The sequence below is a fragment of the Ambystoma mexicanum genome, chromosome 6p, assembly GCF_040938575.1.
Source record: "Ambystoma mexicanum isolate Mex_15411 chromosome 6p, UKY_AmexF1_1, whole genome shotgun sequence".
Lineage (NCBI taxonomy): Eukaryota > Metazoa > Chordata > Amphibia > Caudata > Ambystomatidae > Ambystoma > Ambystoma mexicanum.
Window position 1 is genome coordinate 741557834 of NC_090935.1, and position 24999 is coordinate 741582832.

The 24999-nt window shown below is 44.5% G+C and overlaps 1 protein-coding gene across 2 annotated transcripts in view; it reads left to right on the top strand.

Annotated features, from left to right (window-relative positions):
- The window catches only part of ADGRV1 (adhesion G protein-coupled receptor V1), a 2479945-nt gene that overhangs the window by 494372 nt on the left and 1960574 nt on the right, over positions 1–24999 (top strand). For both annotated transcript variants that reach the window (XM_069627623.1, XM_069627624.1), the window contains exon 15: positions 1363–1526. In XM_069627623.1, coding sequence (XP_069483724.1) covers positions 1363–1526 — 164 coding nt within the window. The remainder of the gene's footprint in view (positions 1–1362; positions 1527–24999) is intronic.

Here is a 24999-nt window from a genome sequence, read left to right on the forward strand (position 1 = left end):
ACATAACGTCCTTTTAACAATGTTTTTCATTGAATTTCACAGGTTTTTATTAGTGCAACTTAAGCATAAGGTCACTTTAAAGGAAATAAAAACGACGCTTCAGAAAGGCGCACACATTTTGTGACATTGTTTAACTTGGGTAGCTAATATGGGTTATTTATGGCTTGTGGAAGCACATATTAAATCGGTTGACATCACCCAACATTGACACTTATTGAATAGAGTAGTAATATCACCCCAATAGGCACATATGGCTGTGCCTGCTGCCATTCATCTTTATTAAGAGCTTTCCAAATAAAACCACTGCTGATAGTGCAGAGACATGTCAAAGGGGCTTTAGCGAAGCCTTAGTGCCAGATGCTAGAGATAAGTGTCCAGGACACTGCATCATTCTCATCAAGGCTGTGGCAGTGATGGAGGTGAGTGAGCAGGTGCTGTGGCATCCCATGAGCCTGATACCCTGCCTTGCCACAGTATCGCGTTGTGTCATCCCCAGGTGTTTTTCGATGTAATTTTTAACAAACAAATTACATAAAAAAACCTCATCGAAATATAGAAGGGTTAAGGTGTTAAAGGGCGTTGAGTGGGGGTCGGTGAAGGGTTAATAATATAGGGAATCAGTGGTTTGGGGGACTCACCAAATATGAAGAAATTCAATCCGTTTTTTCGAAATAATTTCTTTGATAAAACTCATGTCAGTAAAATGACATAGAACCGTTGCCACACAGGTGGCCAATGTCTTGTACCGGCTCAGCCCTTTCACTCTTTTCAGCCCCTCGCACCCCTTTTTCTCCAGCCTACATCCTGCTGTTGTCTTCATCAGTGCTCAGGCCCGAGGTCTTTCAGTATTTCATCACCTCCTTCTTGCACTCTTCCCCCTCCAGCCCCCCCTTGCCTTTCTACCACTCGTACACTTGCATAGGGATCATGCATTGGCAGGCCTAGATACTAGATGTAGGTTATACCTTTTGTAAAGCAATGCCATTAAGGACATTATCTTATGGAACTGTCACAGAAAGCACCTGGTTATTCTTTGCCAGCTGGTTATGGCAAGTATTGTCCTGCTGTCGGTTATATGTTACACTCTGCACTTGAGCTGGTGATCTACGCATTGAGCTGGTGATCTACGCAGTGTGTAGTAAATCCCACTGCGCGGATCCTCCCACATCAGTAGGGAGGTGAATGCCACATGTGGGAACCTGATGAATACCGGGGGATGACGGTTATGGCGTGGGTGCCCTGTGTTTTATGTTGATGATGTGTGTTTTTGTTTTCTATAGCTTTCTGTAGATAAAGTTGTAACCAAGTTGCTCAGCATATCAATGATTTATTTTAGTAACCTTCATATTCTTTCCCTTTCAGCTCACTATTCAGTTATAAGAAACCAGGGGCATTTTGGAAACATTACCATAACATGGATAATTGAACCTGCTTTCACCAATGACGTCTTTCCTATTCAAGGGACCGTTTATTTTGGAGACTCTGAGTTTTTAAAAAATATCACAATTTATTCAGTTCCAGATGAGGTAAATAATTGTATAATGTATATTATGATGTTGATGGAAAGCGTGAGTGGACATTATGATCTGGGGGCGCTGTTGTGGTAATGTAAACTGCTATCATGTTCGAGGCGTTTCTCTTCTCGAGGCACAGGTTTGTGGTGACCGTCAGCTGGAGACGGTTCTCTGTCAATGTTTGAAATTACTTTGCAGTCTAGGTTAGTGTATGGGGGTGTGATTGGGCGACTGTGGAATTCTGAAGTTGATTCTAATTTGTTTTAAGGCAGCCTAAATGATAGGCATGCTTCAAAAGTGTGGCTTAGTTTGTGTGTAATTATAATTGTTCTTTTATAAAGGGCTTAATGCCAGCGAGTGGTTTCGAAGCGCAGGATCGGAATTCGGACCTGTTGCTGCGCTGCGTTGTCTTGCTTCAAAGACAAACCCATTGCCCCTGAGCTATCCTTCCTCCCCAATTTCTGGTGATTTGTGGTTGTATCATAAAGTGCGAGAGTATGCCCATCGGCAACATGGCGCTAATGTAGCGAGCTGTACTATGGATTTTCATTATTTTGTTGCTTGTGCAGGAGTGATGTTATTAGGAAAATCAAAGTTTCTGTCTAAAATGTAAATGCCTGTTTTGATTTGTAAATTGAGCGTGTGTACATTTTTCAATTTCCCGTAGTTTAGTACTGTGTGCTTCCTCACTAGTTTCACTTTTTAAAGATGGGTGCACCACCACCAAAGAAGTGCATTAGTACAGAAGCATATGTAGAAAAACATGTTCCTTAGTAAGGAACGAGTGGGACTGGTTTGGTGTCATCAAAAACTGGCAGTGTGGCATGCAGTAATGATGGTGTCATCAAGAAGACTACCAATAAAGTAAATAAAAGTGTCATTTGAAAGATATTTCAGGAATACAAAAGTGGTCCTAACAATATTTACTGTGAAGTCAGCGGTGCCTCACAAATAGCCACATTTGTAGTAAAGGTGTGCAATTTGAGCATGAGTGTTATATGTTTAATTTGTCATTTTTCTCATTGACTCATTTGTGTTATCGATTATTGAAGGTGTAATATGGATAGATAAACCGTTGTCATCCAAACGCAAGCACTTGAGTGCTTGTGATTCATTTGTGTTTATTGTGTCTACCCCAACAAAAGGCATCTCTAGATCAATACTCAAAATCTGCTGAAAAAATTGTTGATAATGTATGAAATCGAGTTTTGTGCAAAGACAGTGATTATAAACACCTGGTAGATCATGTCAAAAATACAACTGCAGAAGAAATAAACTAGTATAATGTAAATTGAAATCTGCACTGTTGCAAGAAGTACAAACACAAAGTTAATCTTGATAGATTACAGACCAGAATTAAAAAAATGAAAACAATGAAGATTACCCCTGCTAGCTGCGTAAGGAGTATTAATTCTATTAAAGACTAGGAGGCGAGCATTATGCTTCAACTTCTTTATTTACTACTCCTCAGCAGTTTCAACAAACCAATAAAACCAATAACAAACACTGGAAAAAAGTCAAAATGAGCTTTTCTTCTTTTGGAACTACAATCCCCATAGTCTCTGTAGTCCATCTCCCTTCGTGCTCGCCTATGTCTCTGTAGTCCATCTCCCTTCGTGCTCACCTATGACCACTTCCTGTCCTTGAGCTCCTCCTCTCTTTTACTCGCTCTAAAATGTCACTTTCAACTCCACACTGTGTCCTGCCAACAGAGCGAAGACTTAAACCACTCCAATCCAAATGTCGATCCTCCTCGACTCCAGGTGACTACAGTTGCTAGTCTCCTAACCCAATTGTTCTTCTGCTCTTCCCCTTGGAATAATACAAATCAGAAATTCAGGGTGGCGTCTATGTACTGTCACTTAACATATACAGTATTATTTATCATCATACATAAATGCAATTTACACAATACATAACTTGGGTGGGAATTTAATGCTTGCCTTCTAGTCTTTAATAGAATTAATACTCCATGCGCAGCTAGCGGGGGTAATCTTCATTCTATGACAAGACTGGAGGCGAGCATTATGCTTGTTTAAAGCTTCCCAACACAGCGACCGCTAGCCTCTCAGTCGGCTTAAAATAAAACTCTTTAAACATACGATCATTTGCCCAGTCTGCTGCTAACATAATATCTCTCAGAGACACTCCTGCTGTAAAGGCTTTCGAAGCCATAGCTCCTCTCACTGAATGTGCTCCGTACTTTTCCAAGTCAATATGCGCTGCATGCATGACCTCCTTGACCCATCTAGCAATGGTAGCTGTGGACACACCTTGGAAAGACTTCCTACGCGCTATGAGTAATTGTGTAGTACTAACCGCTCTGTGCTCAGCGGTCCTGCTTTCATACTACTTGACGCAACTCGCTACACACCACTTGTGCCTGTTTGGGAAATATGGATAGTGTACTGAAGTAGTACCTGTCTTAATCCTCTTCACTATTGTGAAGGTCACTCCTTCTGGCCCGAAGGACTTTCTATTTACTTCCAGCGCTCTCACATCCGATACGCGCTTGCAAGAAACTAGACACAAAAGCATTGCTAGTTTACCTAATAATTGCTTAAGGGATAAGTATCTGTCTACGGGCCAGCTTTCTAACAGTTTAAGTAGGACTGATACGTCCCAGAGTGTCTTATATCTAGGCTCTGGGGGCACTTTAAATCTGGCCCCTCGAATGAGTCTAACCACTGCTGGGTGCTCTCCCGCTGGTACTCCCTCGATCGGAAGATGTCCTGCAGATATCGCGTACCTGTATACTCCTATTGTGCGGAATGCTCGTCCGTCTTGTAACAACTGTGCTTGAAAGTTCAGTATCGTCACTACAGGTGCAGAAATGGGATGAACACCTCTCCCCTTGCACCAGCTAATCCATTTGGCCCAAGCCGTGTCGTAGATCCTTCTGGTGGACGGAGCCCAGGATTCCTCAATGAGCTCTGCAGCTTGTGTTGAAATGCCTGGCAGTGCCCAGCGTCTCCTGATATCCTGCACGCAATGAGCGGGAGAGTCCCCTTCACTCTCAGAGGATGATACAACCCAACTGGGTCCGTGAGCAGTCGTTCCCCTTCCGGTAAGACTCTCGGTTGGTCCACTGCTAGCTCCATGAGAAACCACACTTGCGATTTCAGTGGAGCTACTAAAAGCAGCTCTGCTTTCTCCCTCCGACATTTCACCAGAACTCTGCTCAGCATCATGAATGGGGGAAAAGCATACGGCGGACCGCCACTCCAATCTTGCAGGAACGCATCTGTCCCTCGAGCCCCCGGGTCCAGCCTCCAAATGAAGTACACAGCTGTCTGGGCGTTCAACCGGGATGCGAAGAGGTCTATGTGTAACGGTCCCCATTTCTTGTTTATTCTCTGAAACACTATTGGATCCAGCTTCCAATCGCTGCAGTCCGTTAGGTAGCGCAAGTTCCAATCCGCTTCTACATTCAGAGTCCCAGGAAGGTACTCCGCTGTTACTGACGTCTGTGAGTGGAAGCAGAAATGCCAAAAATCTTTCGCCAGCTCTGCCAGCATCTTGGATCTGGTGCCTCCTAGATGGTTTATATATTGTACTGCCGATATGTTGTCCATCTTTAGTAAAACGCACGATTTCATCTTCCCCTTCATAAAGGCTTTGATCGCAAAGGAGCCTGCTAACAGCTCCAGGCAGTTTATGTGGAGGTGGAGTTCCTCTTCGCTCCATTTCCCTCCTGTCTGCCGGTTCCCGCATCTTGCTCGCCAGCCCAAGCGGCTGACGTCGGACTCTATTATCAGGTCTGGTTGGTCTCTGAAAATGGCATGCCCATTCCAGGCGTCCATATTCTTCAACCACCATTCCAGTTCCATCATGGATTCTTGATCCAAAGGTACCAACTGATGATACCTCAAACCTTGCTGCAGGTGTCTTATCTTTAGCCTCTGTAGTGCGCGGTAGTGCAACAGTCCGGGAAATATGGCTTGATTGGATGCTGCTAGTAGCCCCACTATTCTTGCCAGTGTCCCGATTGAAACTACTTGTTTCTGCAGGCATACTCATATTTCCCTCTTTATGTCGCATATTTTCCGGGCTGGAAATCACCAAAACTGCTCTCTCCAGCGAAAAGCTAGGAACATTCTGAACTCCTCTGCTACTGGAACCGTTAGGTAAGCGTCCTTCAGGTCCAGTCTCGTCAGCCAATCTCCTTGCCTGAGGGAGTCTCGGAGCTGATGGATTCCCTCCATCTTGAAATGACGGTAGACTACCCAACCGTTCAGCTCCTTGAGGTTTATAACTGGTTGCACTTTCTCTTTTCTCTGAACCAGGAACATATTGCTTACAAAGCTGGGCTCGATTGGACACTTTTCTATGGCGTTCTTCCGTGCTAAATGGCATAATTAGTGATCTAGAAGTTTCTGTTCTGCGCGCTCTAATCGCTGACGGTGCCGCCTGCGCTCTTGTATGGGTGGTTCTACAAATTCTAGATGCATGCCTAGAACGGTTTGCAACACCCAGGCATCGCTGGAAAGCGTGCACCAGTTTTTCCAAAACATACTCGTTCTCCCCCCTAGTGGAGGGTAATGCGCAGCTCTCACCTTGTGTGAATCCTTGTCCACGCCCGGATCCTCTCCTTCTGCGTCCTCTTGGGAAACACCCTCTGGACGGAAAGAAGGAATCCTGCTGTCTGTTCTCCCAGTATTGGGCTCTGGGATTTGGGGGTCTTCTACCTCCCTGGTTCCGACCAGCCGAGCGACCCCTGTAGCGGCTGGTCCTGGCAAAAACCCAGTTGGGGAATATCTTGCAGATTGAGTCTTGAGCCTTCTCTAAAGAGGTGTAGGTACCGATGAAATGGCCCATCTCTTTTCCGAAGGCTCGGACTGGCCTATAGGACAATGACTGTACCAAAAATGTAAAATGCTAGCATGGGCCAGTCAAAATGGGCCACCATTTTGGCCAATGTGGACCAGTCTGATGAGTTACTTAACTATGCAGTTAGTAATTTTGACCATTGTTGCTGAATATATGACAATTTACTTACATTTTAACACAAAGCACCCCCTTGGGCACTATTGAAACAGTGGGCCTCATTACAACCCTGGCGGTAGCTGTGCCGGTAAAACCGGCACGGCTGCCGCCGGAGTTGCATCCGGGTCCGGCACCCTCGAATGGGCAATTACCGGGTCATGCCGAGTTAGGCAGACCTGATAATTGCCCTATCGGGCTCAATGCTGGATTTTACTTTTATGGACTTCATTGATTCACGGTGCGTCACCCTTTCTCAACTCTCATGCTGGACTTCCTTTGCATATTGTACTCATGGTGGCCCTGAATCATGCTGTTCCATCTTCATCTTGTATCCTGGCTTGCAACATTATGTGTTACTACTGACTTCTGCAATTGTATTCGCTCTCCTCTCTTGCTTCTCCACTCTTTTTGACTGCTTACTCTCTGTTCTCTCCTCTCCTCCCCTCTCCCTTTTCCCATCTACTCTCCTCCTCCCCTTACTTTCTTCTATGCACTTACTCTATCAGAATTGTCCCTGGACCTACTATGATAGCAACCTCGTCTGTCGCTCCCCTATACCCTTACTGTTGCCCCCCCTCCCTCCAGCACTTTCTGAAACGTTGTCAGCGCTAGTACGATAGTCACTTGTTTTGTTCCCCCCCTCCCTTTCTGCACCCCTCTCCCTCACCTTTTGTTTTCCTCCGGCTCTACCAGAAATGTCGTCAGGCTTAGTACGGTAGTCGCCTGTCTGTTTCCATTTCCTTCCCACTCTCCCCCTCCCTTCCTTATCTATGCTTTAGCACTTGCACTATCTGAAATGTCATCAGGCCGAGTACGATAGTAAATTTCACATCCTTACTCTTCATGGCCTGTAAGAATGTTGTTGTATTTTCCCTTATTCCCTTCCTTGCCTTGAAGCGCTATGGAACACATTGTGTATAGGCGCTATATAAATAAACTATCATATCATATCAATGGAAATGGGGAGCTCGGATGCACCAGCACCGTTAATAACGGTGCCTGTGCATCCGACGAGCTGTGCTCGCGGGTGCCGCACGGTCTCCCAGGTCAGACCTGGCGGGCTGTCAGGCACCCACGAGCACAACTCTTACTACGCCGGTTCGATAGCAACAGTGCCGGTATCTTACCGGCACCGTTGTTACTGTACCGCCACAGTTGTAATGAGGCCCAGTCTGTGACTAAATGAATGAATATCCATTTACAACTGCGGGCCACTTTTTCATTGTTGCCTGAGACAGTTTCATGCCTCAGCCCGACCATGTGAGCCACCCTGCCCATTTCTTCCAATCTAATAAAAACATTTTTTATATTTTATGCTGAGCTCTCAGGGCCCCCCAGGGATGCAGCCATGGACCCCTGGGGGGTCGCGACCCACAGTTTGAATACCGCTGCCTTAGACCCTGCTTCAGAGGGTTCAGTGGGCGTGCGCTCCGTCCTTATGGTGCTATCTCTGGGCTGATGTAGAATTGCTTCTAATGTCTCCAGCCTCTCCTGAAGGGGCTTGACCCCTTGCGCCACAGCATCTACCAGTGAGTTCCCAAGCACCTCCTTGAATCTGGCTGCTAAATCCAGAAACTGCTCCTCTTCGCTCCACTCAAATTCTGAAATATTTCTTGGGAGGCTGCTGTGTGCCTTAATACCTTGTTCAGGTGTATGTGCACGCCCACTTCACTAGATGGATGTCCTGATCAATGCCTTTGTGAGGATCTCCCTTCTTTACCTTAATCCAGTGATCAATCCTCTTATTATTATTCCTATATATTTTTATTTTTATTTTGGCATATATGTGGCTGCACCAGACTCTGTGTTTTTTCAAAGCCTGTGATGGGCTATCCTCTAAATCCCTTATTTGGGACTCCCTGTCGTCTGCTGGACTGTAGTGTTCTGTATTCCCACTCAGCACGAGCTGCCGTGCCTCTGTGTGCACGCTCTGCTGTTTATTGTTCTGAATACTCTTCTGAGCCTGTGTGTTAACGCCGGCGGTTGGGGCAGATTCGCCGGTCAATGAGAAACACGGGTTGCAGGGCCCCGCTGTTTTATTACGCTCTGTGAGAGAGCTTTCACCACCGGGCCCGGCTCCTTCGATTCTCCACGTCGCTGTGCTAATGCGACACGGTGACGCAGAGACCCGGCGCACTGTATATTTAACTCCGCCCCCACAAAAGTGGGGGCTGGAGAGCACTGGCACTCCGTGGGGCTGCTAATCCTCTGAGGATTTAGTATATTGCAGTCGCGTGATCCTCCAAACGCTGTGCTTATAAAAACATGATACGATCTCTGTAAAATGAATAGGTTCGGATTACAAGCACTGTGCTGGCTGTTGCTCCTCTAAATTATAACATGTCTATCAGTATGTAAGCTGTCTATACAATTCACAACAATTCTATACGTTTTGCATGTGTTAAACTCCTACACATTAAGCATTCATACAGAGGTAAACAATTCTGGTACTTATCTGCTTGAAGAGCAGTAAAGGAAGAGGAGGAGCTCAGGGACAGGAAGTTGTCATAGCTGAGCACGAAGGGAGATGGACTACAGAGACTATGGGGATTGTAGTTCCAAAAGAAGAAAAGAAGAAAAGTTCATTTAGACTTTTTTCCAGTGTTTGTTATTGGTTTTATTGGTTTGTTGAAACTGCTGAGGAGTAGTAAATAAAGAAGTTGAAGCATAATGCTCGCCTCCAGTCTTGTCATAGAATTGGCAGGACATAACGATGCTAGTGAGAGCTCAGTGAAAGGAAAGGCGCTTCCATGTACAAGATCCCAAAGTACAGAATGCAATTACACAATTAAAGGCCTGCTTCTTTTGCCACAGACCTAAAGCTAAGAGGCACACCGTTTGCACTGAAAATACAGCTGTTCAGATGAGTGAAAAACGGCAAAGGAAACTGAGGTTGTGTGAGTGCATCAATCAAAAATATGCTCATGCATCTGACATAGTATATCACAAGGAATGCCATGTGAACAAATTTACAACATCTCTAGTGCAGTGCAGAAATACCTCCTGAAACACAGCGGAATGTGCTAGTCCTCCAGGATTTGGAAGGGGAGGTGTTCACAATAGCAGATACTGACCAATTAAATCTATTAATCAAAAGGTCTTAAAAAAAGATATGATATATCAGGAAAATCCCTGAAAACAATTACTCAAAATTAATTTTTTAACAAGGCCGTACTATTCTGCTATCCTGTTTCCAAGAACCAGTCACAGTATTTCGCATTTCTTTCAAATCATTTACCAATGTTGTGCATTCACGTGCACAAGCACATTACAACATAGATTCAATTATGAAAGTTATATATTAGGATTTTAAATCAAGATGGAAAACCATCCTGGCAGAGCAGAAGTAGATACATCACATGCTCCATTACACAGCACATCACATGACAAAGTTATAAAAGCATACACAGAAGTTGTATCCTCTCTTTAAATACATATTTGAACAAGGAGGCTGCTGCTTTGTCTCAAACTCCTATACATCAGTGAAAAAATAGCCCATAGGCACCCCTCTTCGAGAACGAACACGGCCCATTGACCTGTTCTTTAGGAAGGTACCCACTCGAGAGTCTGCAGCCACATTTTAGCTCACTGTCGCTTTCACAGATGGGAAATATCCTTTTGCATATCAGTCTTTGTCCCACCCACATGGGCAGTCCAGCACCGAAATGCTTTGGCATTTCCCTTCTGAACACGAGTACCAACAGCAACCCATACATGTGTTTCAGCCTTGTTGGGCCTCATCAGTGAGGTGGAGCTGTGCCTCTCGGAGCACAGTGAGCAAGGGGTCCAAGTCTGGTTGCCCCCAGGTAACTCAGGGTGACCAACCCCAAGTTTCTTGCAAATATTCAACAAAGGTAGCAGGCGCTCCTCTGCAGAAAGAACATGACATGATAACCTCTTCTGAGATGAGAGTTTGCAGAACACGCTTTTTGCTCACTCTACCTTTCACAGATGGGAAATATCCATTTGCATATCAGACTTTGTCCCACCCACATGGGCAGTCCAGCACCGAAATGCTTTGGCAATTCACTCCTGACACGAGTACCAATAGCAACCCCGTACACGTGTTTCAGCCTTGTTTTTGAAATGTTTTGATTTCCTATACATCAGTGCCTAACAGAAAGTAAAGTTAAGACACATGAGTAAACTAAAGATTCAGGTGTTTATTGCCCTAGCAATACATCCCATCACAGAAAATTACTCTTCTAGCTTATTCAGGTTTTCTTGATCAACTATAATAAAGTTCTCCCGCTTGAAGCAGCTTTCTCATGGAAGACAATGCAGCAATGTATGTTTCTCTGAACCTTGTGACCGGAAGACACACCTAATGAAAAGGTAACCCTTCGCGCAACTTTGATGGCCTGTTATCAACAATTCCAAGATGAAGATGAATCACATCACAATTCCTAACATTGTATGACACAAGCATGTTGAATCATTCACTACAGAAATTGGCCTGCTACATGATAGACTTCTATGATGGGGCAAACTTCTAAAGCAAACCAGTACTGTTTTTAAGGCATCTGATGTTAGTAGAAGAGGAAAGGATATAACATCCTTTCAGGAAGATATGACAAGGTTTCTATGCTAAACTGGAACAATAGCAAATGTAGTTGAGAGCATACAATCTTGAGCCCTTGGATGCTGATGCTATGGTTGCAGACTCCAAATATGAATATAGGAAAACAAGTTCTTATTCTGAGTGCTTTCCAACCTGGTGTATTTTCAATGCAACCGACATCGCAAGAAGTACTCACATATGTATTCTGCCAATGTTACCAGCTACCCCAGAAGATCACTCAATTCATTTTAATTTGTTAACATAGCTGGGAAATTAATAAAAATGTAAATTGCATTGCAACATTAGATTTTGGTCTCTACTGGGCTGTGCAGCAACTAATGTTTTAATTGTGTTGTGACCAATTTGCCTTATGGTCCAGTGAAATTCACAAACATATGGCTTTTTTTTGTGCTTTTGGCTCTTTCATAGATGGATGCGGTATTCCTGAAATACGGAATATCTGGTGCATTGAACTAGAAATGTACAACAAATTATCATGGGCAAACATATTTACTGTATGGAAGCAGCATACAAACACACACATGTTGCACTGTATTCCTGCTATCTGGAGGTCTTCTTCAAGAAGCATCCATGTGCATTCTTAATAAGGAAGGATTACAAACGAAATGTATGAAGATCTGTGAAGACCTACGAGCAACCATGGGGAAATCTAATATGCCTGAAAAAATGAAGGTGTCTAACAATGTTCAAGGACAGTCTAACCCAACATTTAAAGTGATGTAGGATTACATGTCAATGGTGGAATATTTGATGCAAGGAGTAAGGCCAATTAGATGTGGTTCCTGGAATGCACACATTCCAACAGTGGAAGCAACCGTTGGATGTTTCTTTGCAATAAACATTCATGTATACTCTGGGGTGATGACATACTATGTTGCAGAAATGTGTGTTTTGAAAGGGTCAGATCATGAAATATGGGAAGAGTTTCAAAAATGAAAGGGGTTGTGAGGGAATCTAATATTCCTTGATGTGCTCTTGGACCCGATTGAGCACTGAACATTAAAACAGGAGATTTAGAAGGCATAATACAGCAGGACAGGATGGATATGTGCAATTTTTTTTAACAACAGTTCTTGATAATATAAATGAACTGATATTGAGCAAGCCAGGTATTTGAGAATAAGCAGCATCAACCATTATTATAATCCTGAAGAAGCAATAAACTGGGAGGATACTACAATCAACAAATTGCTTGGTGAACTTAAATGGAATGGAAGTCCATTTTGATATGATGAATCTGAACTTGTGTACCTTGCACCCACGGCTGTTTTTAGTGAGTGTATTACAAAAGATGTTGGTCAGCTCCATGTCCTTAGTATTAGATTACATGAGTTCAAAACACAGAGACACACCTCTGAACCTAGCACCATGAATCTGTCGAATTCTATCAAGAAGAACAAAAGAAATCTGTGCTAAGAAGTAAATTAAAAATAAAAGTGATGGTACTTTTGCAGAAGAGCTCTGTTTGCCACACTCCCTACAAGCAGATCAGAGCAGCTTGTAGATTTACATGAGGCAATAGGTCTTTATGAATTCTCTGCTTTACCATGATCACTGTTTAATGAGGATGAAACTATGGTCGATCCCCTAAAAACTGAATGAGGACTGGTTTTTTTTAGAATGAGGTCAGGACCGTGCCCCTAACACACTAGAAAAATATTTACTAAAAAGATCCTGCACCTCACTATGGTCGATCCCACCACAACCACAAAGCCACAGCACAAACAGTAAGCAAACAACTCCAACAACAGCAATTACACATACTCCATATGAAAGAATCTTATCGGTTGCAATGTATTGATGGCATGGCAGAGGTACACGCTTTGGATAAGTGAAAAGTCTTCCAGACATGTAAAGCTCTAGCTGAAGCATTTGTCAATTCATTGCAAACGAACTACTGTGACTATATTGACATCATGTACAAATACAACTCCAGGGAATTGCACCAAACACTTCAAAAACGTGGACAGTGCAAACATGGTTAATGTTACAATGAAGAAGCTCCTTTTCACACATGACTGCCACATTAATGCCAAAGCAAAACATTAGAGCTCTTTAGTTTCTGGTGTCTCCCCTGGTATTTATTAGCCGGTCAAGTGGCACAGCGAGTAGAGCGCTCGCCGGCGGGGCCAAATTCAGCCTTTCATCCTTCCGAGGTCGAGAAATGAGCACCACGCACCGTGGGTAATAATAAGCCGCGCTCAGATACCTGAGGGTTCGTAGCGCTATATAAATGCCTAATTATTATTATTATTTATTTCTCTGCAGCTCTTTCTGTCTGATTTGGCTATTACTTGTTGCACACAGAGGCCTGCGGGCGATTTACGCCATATAAGAGTTAATTAACATGAACATTAACATTAACTAAGGTAAATAAACTGCTTACCTGCCTCATAAAATGCATCAGCGTGCACAAATGACCAGAACGGACTTGGCAGCGGCATGGCGTACAGACGTGGCTGCCTCAGATTGTTCTTTGGATTGTTTTAGTAACACACAAGAAGTAGCAGTCATGAAGATAATTCTTCATGCCATCAGTGCCACAGAAAAAGGAGCTACAAAACTCTAGATTTGCACAGGGCACAGATGGTTTAATTCTTGCTATATCCTAGTAGCACTTTGTGCCCACTTGAAAAGACATTATTTCAATTTCAGAGATATTTTTATCTCTAGGTTCCTTGAAGGCTTCTGCATTACCTGAGTTTCACACCTGGTCTGGATCTTTCAACAGGTACTTTGTCAGGGAAAGGTAGCATTTCACACTGGATCGTTTCAACTTCAGCGACTGATGGCCACCTTTTGCACTTAATTCACTAGGAGCACAAGAACACATTCCTGAACAGGCACTGGATAAATTGAAAACATTAACTTGCCGAGTCTGTCAGCCCGGAACCAGTAAAACTAAACTTGCAGCGTTGTACTGGACATTGTAACACACTAGCTGGGAAAAGGTACCGCCTAAAAGAGGTGCTTTCATATGATATGATATGATAGGTTATTTATAACGTGCTTAGTACCCAGAGGTTTCTAAGCGCGGACCCGGGGATCGAACTTGTCTTACTCCGCGACGCATTGCTTCCAAGGCGATCACGTTGACACTGAGCTATCCTCCCGAGAAACGTGCAATGAAGAGAATCAACTACCAGGTCATGATCTGGAACCAAGATGACCAATCACAGCCAACAATTCCATATCCCACTGGACATGCATGACGAAATGTGTTTGTGTGTGAAGGACATATGCAGTCCACTGTATAAATGTTTAGCAAACAACTTACCTTGTTTTGGGGGAAGCAAAATAACATGTGATAATGATTCTGACGCTGTGCTGATCTTAGCAGACTCTCACAGTGAAGATGATTTCAGCAAAGAATATATTGATCACAATTAATGACCTGCTTAAGGAAGCTATATATTACGTTTTTATATATGTTATCTCAGGGTGAGTTAGCAGATAATCACATTTTCGAAGTTAATATGAAGTATCAATTACTCAAATTCAAATTTCATATAGGCAGGTTTTATTTCCTTAAGCAATAAAATCTGATGGGAGGGGGCATTACCGACCAGGTAATGCCCAAGTCAGTTACACGCCCGAGCGAAGTGAGGACTTTAACGTAAGAACAGGCATTACCTGTCCCGGTAAAAAAACTATGCCCGGAGGGACTTATTGCTATTAGCATTGCATAATTTTTTACCAGTATGCTTGCAGTTTTTTCTCAAGTTGGGAAATGGTGTGTTTGCCGTTTTACATCTTGAAAAATAACTACAAACCAAAATGGCCACCATGAATTAGAGACAAGGGAACTGCCCGTAGTCCGTTCTCCCTTTACATGGCAGCCATTGCCAGTGAGGGGCAAGGGAGCACCAGGTGGTTTATATTCACTTCCATGTGAGTGGGGTAGGGAATGTAGAAATTGGGGTTGGAGATTGGGGAAGGAGAGCAGCCTCCTACTTTTGAGGAGGCTCGGAATTGTGGCTTTACCATGAGGTAAATACTCTGTTCTCAGCTTTCAGATTCAATAGGAGGCCACCAACCCCGCTGCCCCTGACCCGGTGCTAATAGGCAATATCCCATTAATAGTACCAACAGGTTTTTTCTGATATTAATATGGACATGTTTTGAGACACTATTGACTCAATTGTAATTGTAAATGTTGTTATGGCACTTATTTAGGCCTGAAAATATGTTTCTAATAATTAAAATCTATTCACAAATAGCTTCATTACTTCAAATAGCTGCATGTCATCATTAAACCATGCCACCCATCAAAGCATGACAGTATGGAAGTGATTAATGTTATGTTATGTTATGTTAAAGGCACCTATATAGCGCACTGTCACCAACGAAATTGGTCCCCATGCGCTCTATCTATAGGTACTTTCTGATGTTCCAAAACCAGTCCCACCTTTTCCTCACTACTGTACGCTGAGATCCCAGTCGTCTAGTGGGAACACAGTGCCTCAGTCTGTTTGTCAGAGATGAAGGCTTGTCACCGTGCAAAGCCATATGAAAAAGATCCAAAGATGCATAGTTCACAAAGTGTATCCTTCGACTCTAATCAGGCTGGCCAATTGGAGGTTCAGGCTTCACTTCAGTTTGTATTTGCATGCCTGCATAATTTAAGATGTCAGAAAAGAAGAATGCAATATTTATCACGTGGACAGCTTTTGGCAGTGCTCTCACGGTATTGTCCCATCCATTGTTAATGCCTGGACAAAACCCAACACAGAACCATAGACCTCACTCAGAATGCCTCCCTTGGCATTTTATACCCATGGCGAGCTTAATCATAACTTTGAAATAAGCATTGACAACAGTTTTCACTGTTGTCTGGTGAAAACATGTTCTCAGTTCATGCATAAAGATACACCTAGGCAGACGAGAGTGGAAGGGCGAGTGCAGCGGGGATGGGTGGATCACTATGAATGTGTGGATTGATGAATGAATGAGAGCAATGCAGGATATGTGAATGAATGACTATGAGGATAGATGGATGGGTAAGACTGTGCTAGGGGGATGAATGGACGATTTTGAAGATGGATGAATGAATGAATGAATGGAAATGTAAGGGCATATGATAGTGTGAGGAGGTATAGATGGATATCTAGGAATGGGTAAATGAGTGTGAGGATGGGTGAATCGAATCAATGACAAGGTGTATCAGCAAGTGTGAAACTAGCAATGTGAAGACCACAGAAAGGCTGCGTCATGTGACCCCCACTGTTTGCCATGCAGCGACCAAGAGGTTTGCACATGCATGATACTGTGTCCAGGTGTATGGAAGTGATAGGGCATGTGCTAACTTAAGGAAAGCCCAGCACGTGACAGGCTGTGTGATGGTCTTTCAGCACCAGCCTGGGCCCCATGTTTTCAAAGTTTGAATTTCCGAGGAGAGTGATGGGTGTGCTTCAGCTGCTCGTTCTACCAGCAGCCCTGTCCTAGGGACTACACATGTGATTCTGTTGTGTGCTTCCCACAAAGGGACAGAGGCAATTTATATTTTGGTGGTAGGGGACCAGGGCACTCCTGAGGGGGTACTGGTACTCTAAATGAATCAAGCTGGCATCTGCTGAACATTTTCAGTGGAGGGTCAATCATTAATCCCTCCAATAAGTACAAGAGACCGTGCATAGCGAGGGAGACCTAAGAAATACATGCTGCATCCAGAGCTTCTGTGAGAGAATAATGATTAAATAATGGGTTCAAAATGTGTCTTTGTGTTTTATTTAGTTCAAACCTAGTACAGGGGTAGCAGTTTACAAGACGGGCACATTTACAAGACTATCCTGAAGTCATGGTAATCCAGGGACAGTGGATCCTAAGTCACACCTAGCAATTCCCTAAAATACAGGGTCGTAAGTTCTTCTCAGAATGGCAGGAGCATTGGAGTGGTCGCGATTGCAACCGGGATGCTATTCCAGTTTGTTAGGGCATAGCAGAAGGACTGCTTCCCAGTGGCGTCGCCAGGAATCAAATTTAGGAGGGGCACAGAGGTGGCCAAAGACAAAAGTAGGGGGGCACAGACAAAGTAGGGGGGCTGCCTATGAAAGGCAATGTGTGACGTCATAAGCACTCCTGCAGATAGGCTTTTGTGCACAGGGCTGTCACAAGGTGTGGTGAGGCCCGGGGCAAAGATTTGATGAGGCCCCCCCTTAACATCTTTTGCACTGGGCCAGCAGCGACAATGCCACAAAGAGGAGACACAAGGAAACTCCCCTTGAGTTTGTGTGGACAAACTCAAATATGGTTTATTATTACAACTGCAAATCAACTACAGCAAAGTTAGATTTCTCTATTGAAGAAAGGTTTATGCCAGAATAACTTTTGTATCATGTGCGTAAAGTTATATAGGATATCATGACAGTGAGTGGTGCATGACACCAGCATTAAGGAGCACCCCTCTCCTGTGTGCACATTCAAACACACATCACACACAGTGACAGATAGATGATGTAAAGTGGAGGCTGGTGAATTTCTGGACTGAAGAGGCTTAAATGTTTGTGCCAATTATGCAGGATCGACAGAGCACAGTGAGGGGGGCCCAAACCAAGCAAAGAGGTGCTTGAGGGGATTTTTCACTCCCAAGAAAATGTTTGAAACATTGGGTTAAAATTATGCATTTTATGGCACATTCTTTACAAATTTGGGTAGAAATCAATACAGTTTGCAATTAGTTTTATATGGAAGCACATGGAAAAACCCAATAGTTGCTGTCACCAACCGTGCACGGGAACATTTTGCAATACATTTCATGCTGCCTTTGCCCACAACATATGCTAATATAAAAACATTCATGCTGGTTGTTCCCATGCACGTCTATGCATTACCATATAAGGAATCCCAGCCAGTAAACATGCCATGCCACAGAAAGAATGTCCAGGATGACTGTGCACCATACACGTTATTACTGACTAGACTGGCCTATATTCAATGTGGTTCAGTTAAGCCAAGTAGCATATTTGCTTTACCCTTGATGCATGGTCCTGTGCATCAAGGACAAAGTAAAACAAATTGGCATTGCTAACAGTTTGGGCTTTCATGTAGGCATGGGAAAGGCACTGCTGTATTGGTATTAACTGGCAATTGATGGTAGAAGGTGCAAAATGGTGCAAGTACCTGAGCATCTACTTACGCATAAGCCAAAATCTTTGGCTTTGACCAATGCTGGTTTTTAACAGAACTTCTGTGAAAGACATGTGGTGCTTTTAAATCAGGTGGCTGAAAACAGACCTGGTCAATAAATGTGTATTGCACCAGTAGCGTGTGTTTACTACACCAATTAAGTCATTCACTCTCAACAAGATTCCTTTGAGAAAACGCTTGCAGGCACTTTGAGGGAAACAGTTTGATTAAAGCTTGCTCAAAGAGTTCCAATGAGGAGGTGTTTTGGGTGGGGGGCAGGCAGGAACTGGGTGGGAATTGCCATAGGGATTAGCATGGCCATGGAAATTCAATGGTGGGCAAATAACTAAACAACACCGACAAGCTTGTTGTCCCTCCTCATATGCCATTTCTGCCTAGCTGTACTGAGTGCTGTCATTAGGAAAATATCTCCCCGGATCTCAGATCCAGCTCCACAATCCTGGAAATCTATATGTGTTTGTGTTTTAAACTATGTCGGGCAGGGATTTGAAACACTTCCCCAGAGGACCACTTGAGGGTCTGAGCAGGAGCCATGTGCAATCTCTTGTCAATGGTGCACTGTACTGGAAATATGTATGTGCATTTTTTAGGTTCAAAGGGGGTGCAGATTTTGTACTTTGCTGACATAAATTGATTAATTCTCTGAGGGGAAGAGGCAAATGTTCATGGGGGTGACTAAAATACCTGCTCTACACCCTCCCAATCCAGCCCTCGCTGGACCTGGCCCCTTTCCCTGCCCTAAGTGTAATGCCCAAGTAAAAAAAGTCAATTTCCACTACTGTCTGTTCTCTAAAGCGAACATATTGGCTTATTGCTGGCACAAAAGTGCTGCCTAATAACCCAAACGAAAAAGAATGCCATGTAGTGGCGCAATACCATTGAGCAGCTCGGGCTCCTGTCCCCTCCTGAAATGCTGGCCTTTGTTGGGTGATGCCAGCTCCTGGCTAGAGAGGGCTGAAGCCTTCCAACTTTGAGGTAGAATGCATTTCTCTGTGTGTCGCCAGCCCATAGCTTTGATAGCAAAATCAAGAGCCTTTGACAGAGCATTGTATTTGCTTATGTTTAAGCTCTCGTTAACGAGCGGCAGAAGAATCAATCATGGAGAGGACAAAGGCCTGCCCATGCGATATCAACAGACTTACTTTAATAAAGCCAAAGTCCTAACTACTAGGCTAAGCTTTTAGGAGGCCCATGTCTCCAGTGATTAGCATAGCATTCTGAAAGTAAAGAGCCTCTGAATTGAGGTGAAAGGTACGACTTGTGGCCAAAGGGAAGGTGAAATAGCGTGCGGCTCGCTTCTTGCGCTTCAATCTGAACGCTGTTATCCCCAGTTTCTGCAGCATCTACATAATCCACACACGGTTTGACGCTTGATTGAATACACTGTCCTGAAGAAGATGGTCTGAAGACCCTACTCCATCGAAACCGGTCAACCTTTCTGGCCATGGGTGGTACCATGGTGTTTGTGTAGATATCTCCAACAATAAGGGGTGATACTTTACAAATAATATGATCCACGTTCATTACTCACATACGGTGAGCCTTTTAAAGTGTTTTACACTTACAGGCATTGATGTACCAACACCAATTGCCTTTTTAGATGCTCATAACAATTACGACTCCATCATGAGACTTAACTAGAATTTCCTTAGGGTTAATAAAACATACATAGACAATCCCATGGTTTTTGGAACACTCATGTAAGCTATTTAGCTGTGCTGGGCAGTGATCTAATTAGCAACTCTGCCGCACTAAGATATATTGGAGTGGTGTGGTGTTTTTCATGGTTGCTCTTAATTGCCATATCCTGTGTCCAGAATTCTCTAATACAGGTTGGGGCGTCCATATTTCTGGTGGATTGAGGGACAGTTTTCTTCCTACCCTACCCCTATCAGAAAGGCATTGCACCATACGCTGCCTAGGGATGTTTTACTTGTTTTATTTGTAAATTACCCCGATGTTCCATATAGGGTTGAATAGGGCCCATTTATTTGTAATGTTTGGGGGGTACCCCTTGCGTTACAGTTTGGCAAAATAGGTCAAGGTACTTGTGGAGTGCTTAAATCAATTCTGAAGTCAAACGAACGCAGCTAGGTGGTTAAAAGATGCAGATTACCAGTAGGTTTCTGTGTCATAAAACTGCCAACATGGGGGCAGCTGTAAAAGCTGAAAGGTCCAGACGGCAACCCTGGGTGGGGAGACCGACAGTGTAATGGGTTTATTGGCCCCACATTGGCCTCACTTACTATCTTACTTACACCAAATGTTTGAGGCTGGCTCTGCCCCCGCCTGGCAGACCTACAGAGCTGAGGTCAGATGGAGCAAGTCACAGATGTTAAACGGTGCCTGGGCTTCGCTGTTAACAAAGGCCCCAGCAGTTACTAACAAAGCATTTCACTGTTAGCACCTGCATTCAGATGCATACATTTGTAGACAATTGAAATCGTGGTTTGGTATTAGCACTTGAATGCCAGGGGAGTGATTAGAAGGGAAGTGGTGACATGAGACAGCTCATTCTCACAGCAGTCCCTAAGTTTGGCGTTTCAGAAATGAAGGAGAGAGTTAACTTCTTGCAACATTGAAGCTTCACCAGTATAGTCTCATTTGAATGTGCAAATAAGTTAGATACACCCATACAATTAAGTGACTCTCTACCATCTAAATCAGTGGTCTTCAAACAGGGGGTTTGGACCCCTCGGTGGACCCCAAGTATATTGATGGGGTGAGAGTGAGGGGATCGGCGGGTGGTGGACTCTTAGAAAAGAATTAAGGTGACTGTTTTTTTAATAGAAAATATATGCAGCAGAAAATCTTCTTATATTTTAAAGGGCCTGGGGCTCCCCTTGGACATCCTTTGGACCCACTAGGTGGGCCAACCCATGGGTGGGGGGCGGCAGAAACAATGGGCCTCATTACGACTTTGGAGGTAACCATGGCACTATTGGTGCCATGGCTGCCTCCAAAACCGTGACCGGGTTCCCTGAATGGGAAATTACCAGGCCATTCTGAGTTTGGAGGGCCCAGTAATTCCCCTTCAGGGAACCCAGGCCCGGTCCTTGCCCATTCCCATTTGAGCCCCCGTAGGGCTCAATGGGAATGGGGAGGGAGCTAACAACGGGCCTGTTAATAATGGGTATGTTATTAGCTCCCTGGTTCCCTCGAGGAACCCGCTGTGGACGTCTGGATAAATCAGATGTAATATTGCGGAGTGGGTTTAACGGCGCCGGCACTATTACCAGTGCCGTTAAACCCATTCCGCAATAGTTATAATGAGGCCCAATCAAGTACTCAAGGCAGGACTGAGAAAGTTTGACGAGCACTGATCTAAATCAACTTTCTGAATAGATTGCACTCGATCCCACACACAGAGAGATAAAAAAATAGCATATGGTATGAATGGCTTGCCAGAGGAAATTGACAATATAAAATGTGTAGCGCTTGCCTCAGAGAAAGTTCTGTCAGTAACAGAAACCCATAGTTTGCCTAAGTACTGCTAACTGTATGCTGAAAACTTCAGTGGCACCAGGTGAGAGCAAGTCTGCTTACTGTGGTGCCAATTATGGAAAAGAGCATGCTATGTGGGGCACAGCTTGCAGAGTAAGGTGCCCACTGTGTGAACGTGTGCAATAGCTGCACATCAAAGGTTCAGATCACATGTCTCTGCTCACACTTTCGTCGTCGCCAGCTGGATAAAATGAGTACCACTGATTTTGGTAATCTTCAAATCAGATTTTCATCCCTTCATGGCCATTAACTTGAGAACCAAGGCTGCTGGTCAATATTACTCGAGTTGTCAAATGATGGTAATGCGCACAGACACCTGAAAGTGCCATTGTCAGCTATGCAAGTACAACCATTCGTAAAAGCATTCATGGCATCCCTGAAAACAGCCTGCAGAACTTGCTACTGAGATCAAAGGTCGTAAGCCCCACATGTTCTCGCACTTACCTTCCGGGCCACAGTCTTCCAACCTGCCGCTCCCAAAATGCATTTGGAGGGACTGCGCCAGCCAAACCGCAGCCAAACATCTGAGCACCACTACTCTGTCCTCTAATGGGTAAATCCGCAGCTGCCGTGGCTGCCTCTAAATTAGGGTGACCAGATGGCCCGGGTTTGCCGGGACTGTCCTGGAATTTGGTACTCTGTCCCAATTTCCCAAGATTATGATTCCATTTGAAACTGCAGTGGGTCCGGTTTTTAGTAGTAGGTCTTCATAGCTGGCAGCAGGAATTAACATTCTCGCACAGAAGGAATGTTGCATTTTACAACTTAAGATAGTGTTCATTTGTGAAAAATGAATTATATTTGTTTATTTGAACAGTAAGATTTAAACCCCCTTCTCTTCCAAACGCTACTGGAGTATAGTGCCTTGACTGTCACTTTCAAGAGTTAGTCCTACCTTTATGCTAGTTGCCTTTTCCCGGTTTTTACTTTTTAAATATGGTCACCCTACTCTAAATACCTACAGGGGCCTTTTTGGCGACGCTGCACAACTTCTTTTGTCAGATTAGAATCCCTTCCACTCCCCTTGCTGACTTCAAGCCTCTGTCCGTGGACGCCGAAGACGATGCAGGGCAGAGGAAAGCAACAGTGTGCTTCCGAGGGATCAGCCACCAGGTCCCCCAGGAGAGAACGCTGCAAGGTCCCCCCCCATAGTGCGAGGCCCAGGGAAGTTTGCCCTCCTGCCCCCCCTCGTGACGGCCCTGTTTGTGCACACCAACTACCCACACCCCAATGCACCTCCCCTCCCATCAGAATGCAGGCATAAAACCATTCAGTGACTAATGGCTCATCATTAGCAGTTGTGTGCGCTACATTCTGATGAGAGGGTCTGCAAGCTGCTCGATCACTGCTTTAAGACAAATGTATTGCTGTGTGATATGCAGACATGTGCCTCAGTGAGTGTCATGCATAACACCATGAACAGAGAACATGGTCACTGCTCACCTTAGGTGGGGGGCACAAGGGGAGGCACAGGATTTCATAGGGGGGGGTACTGGCCCCCCCAGTCCTCCTCTAGCGGCGCCACTGCTGCTTCCTGGTCTTCTCCCTGTGTGACAGATTTATTTCAAGCATTGTAAAGGTCTGGCTCGAGGAGAAACGTGAGCCACCAGACGTGGTAGCCAGGCATTCAGGTGGTGCTTGCTTTTTATGTTTTACAAGCGATTTCAAAGAGAATCCTGGCCAGGATAGGCACCCAGTCTAGGTCATTCAATATTGTTTTGATGTGGTTGAATTTCATGGTACATGTTCTGATGCATGCCGCAGCGTGATGGACCACCTTAAAATGGGCCTGGTGTATGCCAGTGGGTTCAGTGAGGAGAGGGTTATCCCTATTAATGTGTGCACTGATGAGGCCCTGAACCGTGGTACAGGTTTCCTATGGTGGGTGGAAGAGCTTAATCTTGTGGAGCAGTGTGAGCTGATAGCAAAGGGGCAGAGACTCTTTGTTTATATGCTGTTGAAAGGTGATGTTAATGTCTATGATAAAGCAAAGGGATTTAGTGGAGGGGATGAGTTAAGCAGTGAAGCCATCCAAGTTCATGTCATTCAGCCCATCTTGATGATTTCCTGTTTGGATGGGTAACTGAGGAGAACATATTTTGTTTTGATTGGATTGAGCTTTAGGTAGGCACTTGTCAGCCACATTTTAATGAGGCATTACATTTCCGGAGGCGTTTGATTTCGTGGCAGCAGTTCACTTTGAGGTACAGCTGAGTATCACCCAAGTATTGGTGTACAGAGCTGTTTAGATGAAAATCACTGGCAAGAATATTGAACTCTTCGGAACTCTGCAGATAACCATGTGGTGTTTTGAACTGAAGGTTCTCTTCTGAACAGCTTGGTGCTAGTCCGATAGGTAAGAGAAGAACCAACTGAGAATCATGCCTGAGAAGCCCAATCTTTGCTCATGGAGCCAAGTCAGAGTGTGGTGGTCAACTGCATTGAAGGCAGCTGAAAGGCACAGAAGGACCAAGATTCAGGAGTCCCCTTTTTCCATGATCTGGAGAACATTGCAAATCATCTGTATAGTAGCTGTTTCTGTGCTGCATTTGGGAAGGAACTCAGATTGGTAATTCTGAAGAAAAGTCCATGGTATTGATATTTGGTCATGCCCAAAGCACCCTCAAGCCACATGATGTGTCCAATGCTGTAATCTTACCCACGCCTTTAGCCATGCCGTAGGCCCCCCAAAACCATTCAATATCTGTCCATTATTCCAGGGGTATAGCCCTCAGGTATTCCAACTCATCAACAAGCTATTACCAAGCAACTCACTGTAGCCACTTGGCATGGCCTGCGGCCATACCCCATCCCAAATTGGCCCACCAACATGCCAGCATATGTGGCCAGTAGGCATCGCCATGTGCAGTGGCCACTTTGCACGGGGCATAGTCACATGCCATCCACAGTGGGAACACAGCCCAAAGCATTGCTTTTGGCCGTGCCCACTGGGCATATCCTGCAACCCTGCTCCATCACTACTTTCCCTGAGACATGCACTGGGAGCCCCAAGCCACCATTTGTAGCCTTTGCGCATGGCATGTGGCCATATGCAGACACCACTTTTCTCTAAGCACCCAGAAGTTAACCCAAGCCACCTGCTGTGGCCACTGTGAATAGTCTGTACCCACACCCAGCATCCAGTTTGGCCAGGACACCCATAAGGCACACTCAAAGCATCCCACTGTGGTTAATGGACTTTGCTTGCGGACATGCCAATGGCTGCTTCCCCATGATATAACCTTTGGCCATGCCCCATATTGCCCC